Below are 19019 nucleotides of genomic sequence, written 5' to 3'. Positions count from 1 at the left end.
GGTAATTATTTTAGATTTTCTACGCTTTATCGCCAATTATTTAGCAGGTGACTATTTATCTTATTGGACATGTGAATTAGAGGCCCATAATAGTTAAGTTTTTATTCTTTTTAGAAATTGTTCGGTTTATCATGCTGTAAGTAAGTATGCTGTAGTTGTTCTTTTCACGTTTGAACATATAAAATTTAGCATTATATTCGTCCATTCCTATTTTTACGACAAGATAACAATCACACTTTCGCCTTTATATTGTAATATATAAGTATATGATAGATATGAAGTTGGAACTTGCATCTTTGTCAGAGTTGTGCTATAATTGATGCTTCTCATAGACTTAGTTATACATATATTAATAATCTTTGCGCTGTTTATTGAAACTGTAGAAAAAAATTTGTCTCTGTAATTACATCTTAACTTATTATGTAGATATATTGCTTAAATACTGTATTTTGAGGCATAAATTGAATGGTAGTTTAATTACTTGTTATTATATAAAATTCGTCTGTTAATTATATATAATACTTACCTATGAGATCCATCTACGTCCTAACCTTGAAATTTCTAAGGTATAATTAAGTAGGTACCAAAAAATAAAAACTTTTTTTAAACCATCTCTAAACATTAATATATTATTTATAACATTCGTAGGATTCAGGCAATTTTCCATGTAAATTGTAGATAACGGGGCGTAGGATTTACCCAGATAGAGTATCTGTAAATCTTATTCAGGCTGCAAAATGTATCCCTAAGGAGCCATCTTTTACCCATATCATACTACCGTAAGTTTAGTGTGTTTTTTAAACTGCGTAACATTCATATTTTTATTCAAATGGTTTGACTACCAAGTTGAAAGCACACCTGATAATAAGCGGTAACTGTAGCCTATATAAATGAACAGCACTTTGGACATCACGCGACGGGAAGGGGAACGGTGTTAGTAACGTGGACTAACAACCCCATTGCTAGCAATATACCATGTCAGGTTGACCTCCACGTGGTTCCCCCAAAAACCGTGATAAATTCATTGTGAATTTACTACAATGGACTAACTGACCTGATCTTATGCTCATCTTATCATCCTCTACTAGTGCCCCGCCAGCATACACCGTTAGCGCAGGCAGGTGCACTATTCCATTATCATCCATAAGACATCAGGTAAATATGTGACGCCCGTGATATGATGTGTTGCAATTAAGTTGTCATGCCTCTTATCCTTTATTTTTTTGCCTAATCGTCAGCCTACAACCGAAACACTAAGCAAGCTGGCTAGCGGCTGAAATAGGTGAGACTATGGTATTCACGCAGACAGCTTTATTAAATTATATATACATATATTACTAGCTCGAAACTGGATTTAGTTTGCATAAACTTTCATCCTCTATTCCACCCTCTTCTAGATACACATTGATAAATAAAATTAGAGTTTATGTCCGTCCATGATATTTACTCAGTCTATAATATTTGAATGTAATTAGTATTTAAAACATAAGATATTTGTCATCCAAATTCACTGTCGTAGCTCTGCGGAATATTGGTTTTTTTTTTCGGACTAATCTAATGCTGTTAGCCGCAGCTGGTCTTTACAGCTTCACCGGACAATAGGGGGCGAGTGCAGATGGCACTCCAAACCCGCGGAAGAACTTATGGAGCGGGTGAAATTCAAATTCAAATCCATCCACCTGACGGATACGACATTAGTCTGAAGGCACCGCTAGGGGTTCGGCTCAGGCCATCGTAATATCGATCCCCGTTTGAATTGGACGGGGGACCTATCGGAGGGGAGGAATATTGGTAACTTGGGATATATTTCTGTACCTAGTACCTATTAAAGGTATTCACAGAATTTATTGCTAGTTTATGTGTGTGGAGGATACTCAGAAACCACTACACCTACAAATAATATTTTGATATTTCACCATTCCAAAAATTAATTATTCCAGTTAGTTCTCTTCAACCGAGGTAGAATTGGTCCGGATCATATCTATTATTAAATTGTTAATAATTGAATTGTATTTGATTTGAATACGAAGTTCTACCTACTTATAATGTTTGTGCATATACAAACATTTACTGATACGTAACGTAACAATACATAATAGTAATATAAAATCAATATTGTCCTTGGAATCACCAATAATGTTACTGTATTCCTAGAACAACATTTAAGCCTATGTTTTATGCCGTGTATTATGTCGTTGATTGAACAGAATTAATCATAATAATATCCCTGCAATTCACACAACGCCATCTAGTCCCGAGCTAAGCTTGAGAGAGTCCCAAGAAGTTGTGTTTTTTTTTAATATCTATAAAACTTTTTTGCTAAAAATCGCCTCGCAATTATTGGAATTTAGCAGAAACTGGCATTGACGTAACTGTAAAAAACAACAACATACATATGTATATATGTCCAATATAGACAAGTTTTATAAGACAAAGAAAAAATAAGTCATAATTTATTTAGGATGGATATTAGATAAGCTCTAATGTTTGCAAAAAGAATCATAGAAAAGCATTTTGTTTTTTGCCTTAAATCATGTAACATAAATAAAAAATTAAAGTTCATCAGAAGTTTTTCCGTAAGTTATATAATTAAAAAAAAAAACTGACTCCAACAACTAAAAAAAGAATGGACCAATCTAAAAGTATATCAGTTCATAAGTGACGGAGTTATAATGTACCAAACATTACAAAAGAACAGAATTAAGAACCTCCTTGTTTTTTAAAGTCAGTTGAATATTAGTACGCTTCTATAAAGCCTTGTGCTTTTAGTATAATTGTAAAATACACTTTTAGCACAAAAGTGAAAAGCATCTGAGAATGTTGAGTTTAATTAGTGGAAGCAACTCGTGTACAGCATTTCACTTAAGTAATTAGTCCACTCCGCGGCCGATATTCAAATTGAATCCAGTTCCTAGAGTAAAGCAATTTGTGATAATTTTGTTTCACAAGAAATACTCGTAAATATAAGATAGCAAAATGTAAACGCGTAAGTTTCATTTATGTAGTAGACTTAGGGCAGCTTTCTGCATATTGTCCTGTAGTAAATCTACACTATTATAAATACGAAACAGTCAGTCTGTATGTTATGTTTTCTGGATTAAACAGCGGAAGTGATCTTATTTAAATTTAACATGATGATAGATTTTGTCATGAGAATAGGCTATATTTTATCTCAAAACGTATACTATATGGAAATATATAAAGAACTGCAATGAAAGTTCTTTTTTATAAATTGGATTTCAACAAAACTGAATGATAGCATTTATATTTCGGATAAAGGATAAAAAAATGTCTGTTTAAATATTATAAAATAAATATAAAATCTGTCTTTATTGTATTGCAGTCACGTCATATATTTTGTATGAAAAGTTAAATTTACTTTTCAGATGTCCACTTTGTTTCTTAGTGTGATGAAAGAGGTTCACTTACATTAGTATTCTACTCTAGCTGGCTATCGACTTGTTATACCCTTTTCGACTAACCCTGTAAATGGACGTAGAAAATCAAAACATATAAGCAATAACTAATATTTAAGTCTTAATACAAATATGAAACTTGTATTTAACATTAGAAATTAAAAATTTACAAATCTACCTAAATTTTCAAATATTTTAATTTTTGAGTCAATGCAGTTGTATTAAGGGTGTGATACACGACGTTAAAAGTTCAGGGCTATATCTAGGTATATGTATTAATGTATGTATGTTATATAGTAAGTTACTACACTTAAAAATAAATATTCTAGAGTTGAATTCTCTAAACTTGTAATTTTTGAGTTAACGATTAACGGTATTATATTAAGGATTTGAGATTAATATTGACCCGTGACGTAAACAGTTCAAGGCTACATCTGAATATATTCAATTTTATTACTACCGCGCACATGTCGTAGCTCTATAAGTTGTATAGTAGGTAGGTAGTATAGTATAAGACAGGGCATGGCCCAAGGGCGTCTGGAGGTCTCGCTACCCAGCCGAGTCGGTCTGAAAGACGTATAGCACTTATTATTTATACAACCTTCGAGGCGAATTGAATTATGTCTTCCTATCGAATAAGAATGCGATGAAAATATTTTTCCAATCTTTTTCCAAATTTAAATTTAATCTATACATATAATAATTTAGCCGAGAGCTGCTGTACATGGAACATACGAGTATAAGATACAAACTACATATTATTGGGGAAGTTAATAGAACTCAAAACAATTATTTTTAGAACTCTTGTCTATTTCTCTGACCTATGCGTTTCGGTGCGTAATATCAAACACGGTAAACAGATTTGGGTATACTTTACTGTAATCTACAAGTGGCAAGTTTCTTTTAAATTTCAATATTAACTCAAAATTTGTATGTTCATATTTAGGTTATACTATATTTGAAAACAACGTGTTGTAATTTCTTGTCCTAGTAATGCTGAACGAACAAAGTCTAGTCTACTGGTATACTTGAATTAAACCTGTCATGCTTCTTTTGTTTTTCGGCTTAGCTTTCTGCTGTGTCACTTTCATGACCGAATCGACGTTGGCAGAATTTGAAAGACTTGCCAGTTGCATGAAAAAACTAAAATTATATTGTTAGTATATGAAATTCTATTATGATGAATTACCTACTGCTGCAACAGTAGTTATATGTGATCATTTTCCTTTCAACTATTTATTATAAGTTATAAATAATTATATAAGTGCTAGGCTATAACAATTTATTTAGATATTTTATTGCACCAGAAACAGAAATAAAATAATCAATTTATATGAATTAGTACAAAAAGCAGACGTATCGCTAAGCAAACTCTTCCGAACAACCTTTGGGTAAAAGATAAAGATAAGAAATAAGAGAAATGGCGCACGTTATATCACAAATCTAAACATAATATATAAATAGATTATTGCAAACAGGTATTTACGGAGGCAGATTTTGTAAAAAGTCTAAAGTTTGCGTGGGTACCTCAGTAGGTATTACCTATTTCAACCGCCAATGAGCTTGCTTTGTAAGCTGTATTTCGATTTAGGATAATAGGATATAAAGAGATAAGGCAGTGAAATTACAGAATAAAAGGCATGACATCTTGGTCCCCCGGGACGGCAACGAAATATTATGTGTAGTATCTTGGCCGTCAGTAGATGTAGAGATGTCCGTGTTTCTGATCATGTTTAGGCGACGGTACCACTTACTGCCGTCTTCTTTATTGTCATTCCAAATATATATAAAACGTAATAAAGTTAAATATAGTGGAGAAACTCATACAGTACTTAATCTATTTTTTAAATTCTTTCAGAAAATATAAATAATCTTTTTTCATATAAACTTAATAATGCTTTTGTTACTATACGCAATAGTCGTAGTCTAGATATCTAAATATATATAACTCAAAGGAGGCTGAAATTTGGTATGCAGGTAGATGTTATAACGTAGGCATCCGCTAAGAAAGGATTTTGAATAATTCTACCCCCAAGGGGGTAAAATAGGGGATGAAAGTTTGTATGAAACTTTGTAAATTTTAAACCGATCGGGCTGAGACTTTGCATGCATAAAGCTACTATGACGTAGGCATCCCCAAGAAAGGATTTTGATAAATTCCACCCCTAAGGGGATAAAGTAACGCGAGCGAAGCCCGCGGCTTAATTTAAAAGCTAGTAATCTATATAATTTAATAAATAAATAATTATTTCTTTATTTAGATACTTTTAATGCACATAATTTCAAAGTGCATATGGCATATATTATCAACATTTAACACAGGTCCGCGTGGTGCAGTGCACTCTTTAAATATTCCAAAAGACAACGTCTCACATTACAAACATAATATTATTTACACATTGATAAGAGAACTTTAAATAACAAGGGGCTATTTAATCAAAGCCGTTTCCGACTATCGTTAGATTCTTGTGGCAATATCTCGTAAGAATGTGAGGTGTTGAGCTCACCTGGCATTCCGAGATAACACTCTGTTATATTATGGAACATACGGGTGGCATAAACTATGAATTCAAGCACGACGGACGTGTGCCGGCCAACTTAAGTGTATTTATACAGTATCTGTTAATAGGATTACAGGACTAGCATTTAAATTATGTTTCCTTAGGAAGATCTAAGAGTAACAAGTTTATTGAATTTAAAATCAAAATGTCGAATTTTGTTCTCCACTTGTTATGTAATTGTTGACAATACTCGTTTATAACAGATTAGCTCACCTGCGTAACTTCGATTGCATCATATTTACTTGACATTATCATTATATTTCGCCCAATTTACATAATATATTTTTTAAATTATAGCCTATATGTTATTCTGATGTATATTACATTAAAGTTTCATGAAAATCAGTAGTTTTTGCGTTCATGCAAAGGGTAACAAACATCCATTCATCTACGTACATAATTCATATACATACTCAAAAATGACTTTTGAATTTGTTATAGTATATATTAGTAAGATTAAAAAGATCATTTGCAATTGCTAACTTAACCTGTATCTGGAACCCCAAAAAGTTCGTATTTTATATTTTTATTTACTATTCGTACGAATTCATCGATATTATCTTGAATTGAGAATTGCTAACAACTATTTTTATATGCACAATGCGAACGTGGGTCTATTTGTTTATTATACCTAATATAACAAAGTCTGTATGAAAAAGGCGAAGATAAATGATATACAAGAAAGAACATCTACATATGTCAATTTGTTCTCTCAATAAATAATCTGGAAGCAGATGAAGTCACTCATGATTTTTTAATTATATAAAAAAATATAACTATTCTAATGTTTTTAGCCACAGCTGGCCTTTACAGTTTTGCCGAACGATAATTTCATATTGAACTCCAAAGCTGCATAAAGACTTATACAGAGGCTAAAGGACAACTCTTGCCTAATAATAATAATAATTGTAAAAACATTATTAGTAATAAAAATTTGCATGCCTACTGTAAAAAGGCATATTACAGCGCTGCCTGCTGATATAATCACTGTAGCTTAATTGTTTACTTATATCTGTCTGTAATGCAAATAAACGACTTACTTACTTACTAATTGCGAGTACTTTACTTACTTACTTTAGTCTGAATGCATAGCTTAGGTTCGAACCTCAGCTCAGGCCGTTGTAATTTCGATCTCCATTTGAATTCGACTGGCGATCGGAGGGGATGTAACAGCTAATTATGTAATAAAGTAGATACATTGATATATATGTTACATCTAGGTGCAACACGTTTATAATCAGTGTTGTTAAAATAAACAATTTATTTTAACAACACTGCAGACTGAAACGTTTGTCTGGAGTCTAGACACAGTGTAAAATAGACTAGACTACTGTCTAGACAACTTTTCACTAGATGCTAATGTAAACACTTAATACAAGTACATAATATTTTTTTGAATAGTCACAATTTATTTGATCTAACAGTTGTATGTTAACATTTTGCATATTTATTATCCATATTGCTAATAGAATAACAATTTACCTATAGACCTTTACTAAGATACACTTTGTACAAACTTGTCTTACTTAAATCTACCACATTTAGTGCTGAAAAAAAAAGATTATTTATATTACAGCCAAAAACTTGCTTTATAAGGTTGGTTGGTGAATTAATGAAATTATAGGGAAATGAAACATACTTTGGAATGGTACGTGTATACGTGTGGTGTACGGTACTGGGATACGATTTATGATAAGACTTACGACGATGTAATGTAAATATGGCTATCTTTGTATATAGATATTACAATTTTCAAACGCTTTTTTTAACTAACTTTCGAGTAATTTCAAGCAATTTGTTAGAATTATGAGGAAAATAGAAAGAGATGCACAATAATTTACCAAAAAAGCTTTTGATTTATTTGTTTTGTTGTAATTGGAATGGCAAATAGACTGACAGCCTACCTGATGGTAAGTGTTATGTGACACCCTCGATACCACTCAGGTGTTGATATTTAAGAGGACTAAGATATCATGCTTTGTATCCTGTAATTTCACTACCTAATCCTGACTCTATAGTAACCCTAGGTACCAATGCAAACGACTTTTTACAGTATTATACATATAATTTCTTTATTACATACTTATTTTATTTCACAGAACATCTGATAGCGTTGTCCCATCAGTCGCAGAATAAAACAGCTGGACTGTTAACGCAACTGTACCGGGAACATGCTTCGCGCGCGCACGCCCCTCTGGCCGTCCTCTACGACGACATCCGAACAGTGCTACGAACACCTGAGAATAACACCTCTAGAGAGCACGCCACGGATGTGTCTGATAGCACTAGAAAGTTCTTCGTTGAATTATTTCCGGTAGCATATCAGAATGTACTAAAACTGGAATCGAAGCAGTTTACAACGTCATATGAAGACTGCTTGAAGAGCGCATACAATGCTGTAGCGCCTTTTGGAGATGTGCCTAAAAAGGTAAGAATTTCAAAGTCTCATATGTGTTGAATTAGTATCGATCTATCCTCACGCTATATTCCTAAAGGTACGCATTCAGAACCTAGAATGCTTGAAACCCAAACCAAACAATTGAATTTCTTGTAATTTGTGTTAAACTAGCATTACACGCGACATAGTCCGAGTGGAATTTAAGTTTATTTTCTAAAATAAAAATAGCCTATGTTACTCCTTATTACATTAGCTACCTGCCAAAAATAGTCCCGTCAAGATCGGTCCAGCCATTTCAGATTAGCCATTAGGCGGAACAAACAGACAGACAGACAAAAATTACCGTATTTATATGTAGTAAAAAACGTTTATTTTAATATTACAAATAGACACTCCAATTTTACTTATATCTATAGATTATTCCCACATCAAATTACCACCTAAAAATAATCTTTATAATTAGAATTGGTTATAGCAATGAGTAACTAGGTAATTTTTATGTATAAAGATTTTGTACTAAATTCGTATAAGATGATTAAAATTAATAACCATAGGCAATATATTAATATTCATTATGCCATTACCCTAAAGTTATGCCAATATTTCCAATATACACTCACCCGAAAATCGTTATCCTCCCTTTATGGGTTGTTAGGCAATTATAATTATAACATTATGAGAGAGTATAACCACTTACTAGGCTATATGTAGTGGTTTACTACCAGAACTTAGACTTAAGGTTGTAAGTTCGTATCCGGCTGATACAAAAAAACTTTGTGAAAAATTTATATATCAAACTGATAATCCAAGATACAACGGTAAGCTTACTCTCAATATATCAAACAGTTGGCTAATAATGGAAGGATGCATTCACTCGCGTTAACAGTATACGCTGGCTGAACACCAGTGGATGATAGGTCTTTTAACTCATCGAGGCGAATTTATTAGGATTTAACTACAATATTCTCTAGATTGGACTGCATGGAGATTGACCTGACTTAATTCATTGCTAGCAATGAAGTTGTCAATTACTATAATTAACAATCACCCCCTTACTAATAATTACCCCCTTACCACCGAACTTCAATAGTTAATGCCTCTAAGCACCCCATCGGGATAATAGTCGTAGAAGAAGTACATTTCTTTCTTACGACCTGACAGGTGTAGTCAAATACGTGAAAGAAGAAATTTCAGAAATTTAATGACTACTTTAGTAGCTATTAATTTTCACCATTAAAATTAAAAAAAAAATTATTTACGTGATAACGTAAATAAGTTTCTTTTCATTCTATAAAAACCTTTTACAAAATATTAGATAAATAAATAAATAAATTAGGAATGAAACCGGTTTAATCGTTCTTTATCTAGGCGGTAGATAAAGAACGATTAAACCTTAGACTTAGATAAATATCGATTACTTATCATATTATAGATATTTATCACTTGTTTCAGATGGGCAAATCACTGTCTCATTCGTTGAAAGCGGCACGGGCACTCCTCGAAGCCCTAGCAGCGGGCGCTGGTGTCTTGGCTGCCAGTGAACACGTTCTGTCTACAACTGGAGGCTCTGAGTGCGCCAACCACCTACTCATAGCTGGCGGGTGCGCGTATTGCAAAGGTTTTGATGTTAGACCTTGTCGAAATTTCTGCATCAACGTTGCAAGAGGGTAAGAATTCAAATAAAAATATCTTTATTCGTGTAGGTCTTTTACAGACTCTACAGAAATCTACCGTCAGTTCGGAATGCTTTCAAAATAAGAAGAACTGACAAGAAACTCTTCTCGCATTCTTTTCAAATATTGTTTACAATAATACATATTCATTTTTAAATTCAAATTTGGGAGAATAGAGTGACTACCTGCATATAGTATTGCAATTTTGTCAAAAGCAAATAGTGTAATCAGTGTTCGTAACCAGAACAGACCAGTGCCTACAAGCAGCACACGTTCAGGAGTATGACAGATGAAAATAATAATTACTGAAACTATTAATAACTAGCTATTATCCGCGGCTTCGTCCGCTTGGAAATAAACTTTTTTTTATATCAAAATAAATACAATTTCAAAAATAAAGTAGCCTAAGTTACTCCTTATAACGTGATTTTATTAACAATTGAACCCGCAACTATCGGAAGTAAAGGTGTGTGCTAAATAACTAGATCAACGAGTGGTTCTATATTTGGCCTAGTCTTGTTTTAGGCAATTGTTTACATCTACACTATGCAAATATTCGTACCCCTTCGTGCTGTGCAACAGAATGCATCTTTAATGAACTTTAGCAATGTTTAAGGAGTTCTAATTAAGTTTTCGCTATAGCCAAACTTAAAGCAGCTTGCAACGACTTTGCATGTGAACACTACAAGTTCATAATCTATACTAAGATAAAAGTGGCAAAGAACAAGCTCAACATTTAGGTAGTCTCAACTACCGAACCTAAATTTTGTATATGACACAAAGATCCTACAAAAGAATGTTCTAGAAAAAAATATTTGGAATTTCCTATAGAATGCAATTATACCCTACATTCCCGTTATAGACTTGTCAGATTATAGCGGGAATGTAAAACGCACTATTTATTAAAAAATATATTAATTATATAAAATATAAATTTATTATATAAAAATTTTTACTGATCTATGCTTAATTGTTATTACATTTCAAAAAGGTATAGTGATTGTGTATGCAATTATAACTAAGATGACGTCATAGGGCATTAACCTTTCTAGTTTTATGTAATTAATTTTTATAACAGCAAAAAAAGTATGACTCTGGCCGTATATATATAGAATATTAATATTACATGTCGGTATTTGTAGTATTAAATTATTGAGATGAAAATTGTATTTTTAATGTGTTAATATTTTTGAGATTCTACTTTTAACCTCCCATAAAAAACTGATGTAATAATGTTAAGATAAGTCTATCCGTGGTATCTGTTTTTATGTCGAAGGCATCAAACTCTCTTGCTCTTTTTGAAAACTGTCGTGATCAATACTGTGGTTATACCTTAGTTATAATTTATGAAAATTTTTCTAAGATTTCTTAACTTTCTATTATTAATTAAATTTTGTTAAAAAAGTAGTATCATGACAAGAATCCTTACTAATATTATAAAAAAGTATTTCATTCAATCATTATTAATAAAATAGGGGATAAATGTTTGTATAGAAGTTAGTCATTTATGAAGCTAGAACGATGATGAAACTTTTTTATTAGGCATTTTAAGATTAGATTATTTTATATTTTTAAGGACATATATATCCATTCGGATGAAGTCGCGGGCACAGCTGGTATTTACATATATAATTTTTATATATATAAAACTACACTACCTACACTGATTATAAAAAAGATGACAAGTGTGTAAGCAAAACAAAAAGTGGGGAAATACTCCGAGGCGTTGGAATACTCTTAATTAAAATTGTTCTCGCTGTACGATGTGAACAAGAAACATGTGTAGCCGCTTTAATTAACCTGTTCTACAGTATATTACTGAAGAACAGGTTAGGCAGACATGATATAATTAAATCTGTTTTCAGTTTTTTTATACTTTTATAATATTATCAAGTATAATCGGGTCATGTCCCACCACGTCACCGAAACCATTATTGAGATATTTGTTATTCAACTCCTTTCAATCTTTCTTCCCCTGTAATAAGATCGTCTTTTGTTTAGCACATTTAGGTTAACTTTACTTTTGTAATTATTTTTCAGTGCACAATAAAGAGTGTTGCTATTATTCTTATTCCTTATCCTGAAATTATTCTTTTTGACTATGAGCGGATGGGTTGGTAACAAATATCATGTGAATTGAGTGTCTATAAAGAAACAACATTGTGTTCATACTGATTCTACTTTAAAATAAAATGCCTGTTTCCAGGCATTTTTCGCCTCTTAAAGCGTGCTACGTAATCGAGCAATGTCAGTTGAATAGCAAATTTTAATCAATTAAATTCACAAACACATTCTATAACAATGAAGTACGGTAAAAGGTAATGATTATAATATGGTTAATTGAATATCAATATGTAAAGTAAAAGCTTTTTACCCCTTTTTACGATAATGCGTGGACGGAGACACTTATAGTGTACATAGAGGAGTGCAAAAGGCAAATATTGGTTTAAATTTTGCATAAAAAATATATTAAATTAATAAAAAACATTACACAAACTACCATGAAGAGAAAAAAATATTTTATGCATAATTTAAAGAGCATATTAGCGTTCTATGGTCCTGCTATGCTACATAAAATGTGTGCGAAATTTCATACTTCTCATTTCAATTTTTATATAAAGTTTTTACTTCACGTTTTAATGTATAGATAATTGTAATAATGAAGTTGGTAGTAATTAATTGATATTTTGTTAATAGGTGCATAACCTCGCTACTAGCAGAACTGGATGCTCCCTGGGCCGGATACGTGGAGGGGATGGAGAGATTAGACCGAGCTGACGCTGATGTGGACATCCGAGAGATAGAGGGCAAGATCTCAGAAGCTATTATGTATGCGATTGAAAATAAAGGAACTCTAGAAAGCAAGGTTGGTGACTAATAAAATATATATGTATATATATATATATAATAATTGTAAGATATAATTCTACCTATCTACTGTTTATTAAACTTATAAATCTTCAAATATAAATGCTTTTTTATAAGGTTTCATAAAAAAGCATTTATATTTGAAATACGTTTTTTTTTATGTTACATTATGTAAGTATATGAGTATATATATATATATACTTAACGCCTACTTTTACAGAGATACATTAAAGCGATATTATTGTTAATGGAACATAAAGTATTTTTCAATAAACCTTTTTGTGATTATGGAAAGATATTTTTACTCTTTCTCGTAAAAACTAGTGAACGAATTTTGATGAAACTTTACAGTAATATGGCTTAAAAATCAGAATAACGCATCGGTATTATAGGGTATTTATAGGTTAGGTTAGGTTAGGACACAGCTAAAGTGTAAATAATTTATCTGTTATTTCGTTACTTACGCTTAATTTAGAATTTCAATTTCTAGCTAGCTTCTTAATCATTCAGTGCACCGCTAATCAGATGTGATTGAATTGAGTGTGAAAGTGTTTGTGTAAAGTTCATGGGTGTAAAGACATCGAAAACTGGAGTTTGGCACGATGCCACACGTGCGATGAATTCTACGTAGCGACACATTTCAATTATTTCTCCATAACACCCAAGAGGCTATTTTGCACACAACCTTATATTGTAATATAAAGCACAGGACGTGTTAGAGCTATTACAGGCGGTCCTTACTGAGTACACAGTAACTAGTACATATCCTGTGAGGAAATACATGTCTTTTTTTTAATGCTTGTAGTTACTGGTTATTTCACTTACCTAGTTAATGAATCTACTTTGTTATTGTAAATTTAAAAAACAAGAACCTACTCTTCAGCAGGACGATAAAAAACAGTAGCTACCTAAAAAAAAAGAACAATCACAGACACCAAACACAAGCCAATTGGTGCCAATTGTATCAAAAGTAATGTAACGATAACTAACATAACTGTTGTAACTAATACTACTTGGCTTATTAATTAGTACATAGAGTTACTGCTTCGTCGTTCTTTTACGGCCCTAATACATATATTTAATCACTACAAAAGCGGCGGTTAATCCAATAATCGTAAAGTTTGGAATCTCTTCCTAGATTATATTTAGAACGTATTACAAGACTATAAAGAAGACGTAGGAAGGGTCAGGGAGTGGGCGCGGGTCGGAGACTCAAGACTTCGCCCACACGGGTGCATCGCTAACAAAGAACTCTTAAACGGACGATAGACGCTTTATCCTCACTCTAATGGTCTTAGGCAATTTCTTGCCGTAAATTAAACTTTTATTTCTTAAACGTATCTAAAAGTGCAAGTACCAGTATTATTATAACTATACGAGAATTTAATAAACTTTTTGATTTCGTCTTTCGCGATAATTTTCTTCTTCAGAGTATTCATCAGAGCATCTGTCCTTAAAACCACAGAGCTGATAGGCAAAGTAGAAAATAAGTCTTAAAAATGTCTGACAAAGTCGGTCTCTTAAATTAAAAATTATATTTTAAGTGAATGTTAATTCTCTCTTCATTGACATCGTTAGATTTATAAGAATCGGATTTTAAGAGACGCTTTTATAAAAATTGTACCAATATATATTGGCCAAAGTGGATGATATTAATCTTAATAATCTTTTATTTCTTCTATTATAAAGGATTTTATGAGATTATCTAACTGATTGCTATCTGTATATGGAAGATATATTCGAAAACTATTATTGTAAGACTTTACTGACACAATTGGAGTTTAAAAAAAAATAATAATGATTGTTAGAAATTTTAGCAGTTGCTGTATGTGCGTTTTAGTGCGCTTATATCAGAAACCGCTTTGAGTACGTTTTCACTAATGTAACTAAAATTTTATACAGAGTCACGGGCTCAGCTAGTTTATAATATTTGTGTAGAAAAATAACGTCAACGTAATTGTATTCAGCTTATTATGTCATGAAAGTATGTATAGGTAATTGGTGTCGTAAAGTATGAATTACTGTAGTTTGCTTTATAAGCACTGTAAAACTAGCTACCTCCACTACACGTAATACTATTTTGAATTCGTTTAATCAGTACCTGTTTCCATCTTTTTTCAGATTAAAATTACTGTAACTAGTTGTTTCGCCCGACTTCAGTTGTATCCAAATTAGTTTTTGTTATGATAGCTAGATAATGCTCATTTTCGTATACAGTTTATCTTCATGACAAATTTCATTAATTTTGGTTCAACCGTTGAGTCGTAACGACAGAGAGATACATATTCTAATTTTTTTACATATGTATAATGACGGTACATAGAGATTTTGCTGGACCTTTTCGTCTCCAGCATAGCAGTCTGGCAGGGGCAAATCAACAGCCATTCTTTGCACTAATTTGATTCTCTGTGTTTCTATCACTGGAGAGTGAGTCTGAAATATAAATTTTCACTAAGCGTTTTTGGTTCCAAATTCGAATTCACTCCCTATGTGAAATAAGTTAGGACGATTTCAAGAAACATCAAATTCATTTATAAATTCTAAAGTACCTGGAATATGTAATTTAATTGCGAACAAATTTATTACTGCCACGTTCAGTGTACGTAATTAGATTCATGTTAAAATTATCACTTTCATTATTGATTACCATTGTTGCTTCACGTATAGCGACTGTTTAAAAATATTGGCGAAGACAATAGGCCCGTTTAAGCAGTTGTAGACTGAACACAGACGTGCCTACATCCCGTTGAGTCATATTAACTAACGCGACCAATCATTACGTCTTCCTGTCTACAAGGACGTGTTCGTGTAACATCTGTGAATATCAATTTATACATCATAAACTATAAAAAAATGTAATATAATAATTATGTTCCTATTATGTATTCTTATTATAGGGTGTAATGTGTTATTTTCGTTTGGATGCAGTAAATTTTAATTTATATATATATAAATAAAATTTAAATCAATGTATACGTATATATACGACTATAAAAAAATATCAAAGAGACAGACAGACACATTTTTACATTTACATATATCATTACTGATGTAAATGTAAAAATATGGATTGTATTAGAATATACATAAAGAAATAATTGCTCACAATTATGTTTATAAGCTTTCTTTTGTCAATATAGGAGGAGAAATCTCCGGAAACTAGCTAAAGATTAATGAAATCTCTATAAGTATGAATAATATAAAATATTATTATATTTTTTTCGTCTATATACTTGCAGATGGCCCAGATTTTAATAAAAGACCAGAGTAAACTTACAAGCCAATGTAATGTTGTTGTTCAATTTTCTTAGTAATAGCACTGCGGACTTCTACCGCAGTCTGATGTAATTCACCTCGCTTATTCAATGTTCAAGAAAAACAGCGTATAAATACGACGGAGTAAATTTTTCAACCTACTTATAACAATGTATATAGGTAAGATCCCGCCCCGCTGTCCTCGTGAACGGAAAAAATTCTCTCTATATCTAGGATATATTTCGTTCTAAATTGTTTTTCGTGAAAGAGTAACAAATATCCATCCTCATAAACTTTGACACTTACTTTGATAATAGTAGTAGGAGTAGTCATAACGAGTAAACCAAACACAGAATAAGGGGTAGAATTTGAAATTATCAGTACAGGCCTTTAAAATACCAAAATACATTTTAGATCCCTATAAACGAATGACATAGGCCAACTAAAATATGTTTCTAATAAATCTTGCATAGAATCCGAGCGTATGTCTGAAAGAATGATTCCAAAACTATTCCCTACATACAGATCCCACATATCTTACTAAAAGTTGTATAGTTTCACAAAAATGATTAACGACCACATAAGCATGAAGTCTTTTCAATTACTATAACAAGATATCGTATAATATCGAGCTATATGATACGAACTTTTTTAACCATTATCCTCCGTTAATTTCTAGTAGGTCTACAAAAAAATTACATCTTATTACAATAATCACTGGACTAATACAATTTATTTCACATTTGTCTTATGAAGGGCATGTAATCGTAATTACAGCGGACGATAACTTACCCCGAGCGAAAGTTGACGCCTTCAAAATACTTCAAATAGAGAGCTCATAGAAAACTAGGGCACATTAAGGCTTGACGGCAAAGATTGAGAACTGAAAAACTTTTGATTAATTTTAGTAATCTTAGAGTGAGGAACTTTTGGCGTTACCATATAGAACATTTTTCCACTTATATATGGGCTTTTTAGAGAGTACAGTTATCGTTATATTTTAATAGAAACTTTAGTGTTTTGACTAAATTGATTTTAGTCAAATAATTTAGTATACTATACTATCTAGTTTCTAAATTGAATCCGTACATTAACATAGATATATCTAGTTGTAACAGGTGCAAGGTTGTTTGGATTATATTGAAGTTTCTTATTATAAAGATAAGAATTTATTTTATTTCTGTTTTATTGCATCATTTGTATAAAATGTTAATGTAATGGTAAAAGCCATTGGATGTTTTGACTTTATGTTACATTAATATTGTATAACAAATAAATTTCACGATAGTTTTATCTAAATTTTGTTCTAAATATAATTATTTTAACTTTATTAACAAGTCTAAGATAATGACCTGATTGCTCGCACCGTTCGCCCTAATTTGTAATGAAACAAAGGCATGAATATTCAACAGCTCACCGTGAGCCATAGGTATGGGACTTAAAATAAATTAACATGAAGATAAAACTAATTTTCTTTATTTATTCATTGAGCTATAATTACAAGACCAGATATTTTGTGACGTTCGACATTATTTTATCAAAAATATTAATTCCCTGCTTGATTAGGTATAATAATTATATTTTTTAAGAAATTCACTTATATTATTTATTTAAATTTATTATTACTTATTATATAGCTCCTCACTTTGATCGTATGACTTATTCATGACACTGCCTTCAGGTGGATTTTTAGCTTGAGTGCTATTCGTGGTAGAACAAAAACATCAACATCGCGTAAGGGTCTACTAATTAATTTTCTGATATTCATAAAACAGAAATATCGTGAGTTTCGTTCAGAATGAATTTTATTAGAAATCAAGTAAACAGATATGAGAATTGGGACGTAAATTAATATGGTCATATTTATATTTTATTAGCTATTTATCGCAGGTTCGCCTACGCGAAAACTTGTTAATGTTGACGGCCTCGGTGGTCGCTTTACTTGCGATGGTCGCGGGTTCGATTACTCGTATGGTGCAAACATTTGTATTCATGATTATGATTTTTTGCAATGATCTGGGTGTTTTCTATGTATATATATTATATAGTTTTTTCCAAAAGAATTGTAAGAATTTTTATCAGTTGCCTAGTATTCATAATACAAGCAGTGCTTACCGTGGCACCAGATGCCGCTGTTGTCTTTGTCCAATTTTATCCAAGGTTCTTTATTTTATTTATTTCCTTATCGGAAAAATTGTATTTAACTTCAATTTTCAAACATTATTTTCTTTCATATGTATTTTCATGGGTGGTAATTGAGTTAAATATTTGTCTAACTGTAAAGTTCACGATGATCCAGATGTACGCAATCGGTAGCAAATTCACCAAAAATGAAGTACGCTGGTTGGTGCAGTAAGCAGCTGGAAGTAATAATGTAAATCAGCATAACATCGTTAGCAATAGGGTCATTACTCCCCATTAATAGCAATCCCTTTACCCTTCATATTGATACTTAACGGTCATAGTCGGCCAAACCAAATTTATATACTTGTAGACGTATTTTTTTTAACCATTCCGTTATTTCGTTATTTCCGTTAATTTCGTTAAAGTTGTAAGAAATAAATATATTGGGCTACCCGCCCAATATATTTATTTATTTCTTACAAAACCAAATGTTTTACAGTCCAATACATTATTAAACATTTCTAAAGAAAGGCAATAACAGATAGCACACGAAATAAAGTTTTGAGGTAAATTTAGAATGTACAAATCAAATAATACATATAAATTTCGCAACAAAAAAGACGCACTTGCTTTACTAATTATGAAAAATGATAATTGTACCTGAATTAGAAAACATATTGTATGTGAATGTATGTATGTTCATGACTGATTGTGTATGTGTGTA

The 19019-nt window shown here is 31.7% G+C and overlaps 1 protein-coding gene across 1 annotated transcript in view; it reads left to right on the top strand.

Annotated features, from left to right (window-relative positions):
* The window catches only part of LOC131844295 (division abnormally delayed protein), a 134016-nt gene that overhangs the window by 98391 nt on the left and 16606 nt on the right, over positions 1–19019 (top strand). Inside the window, exons 3-5 of the mRNA XM_059193142.1 lie at positions 8077–8405; positions 9828–10042; positions 12746–12914. Of these exons, the coding sequence (XP_059049125.1) occupies positions 8077–8405; positions 9828–10042; positions 12746–12914 (713 nt within the window). The remainder of the gene's footprint in view (positions 1–8076; positions 8406–9827; positions 10043–12745; positions 12915–19019) is intronic.

The sequence above is a fragment of the Achroia grisella genome, unplaced genomic scaffold (genome assembly GCF_030625045.1).
Source record: "Achroia grisella isolate CSIRO2021 unplaced genomic scaffold, CSIRO_AGI_Agris_v1 utg402, whole genome shotgun sequence".
NCBI lineage: Eukaryota > Metazoa > Arthropoda > Insecta > Lepidoptera > Pyralidae > Achroia > Achroia grisella.
Note: the sequence above shows the minus strand (reverse complement) of the source record. Positions and strands in the feature narration are given on the sequence as shown.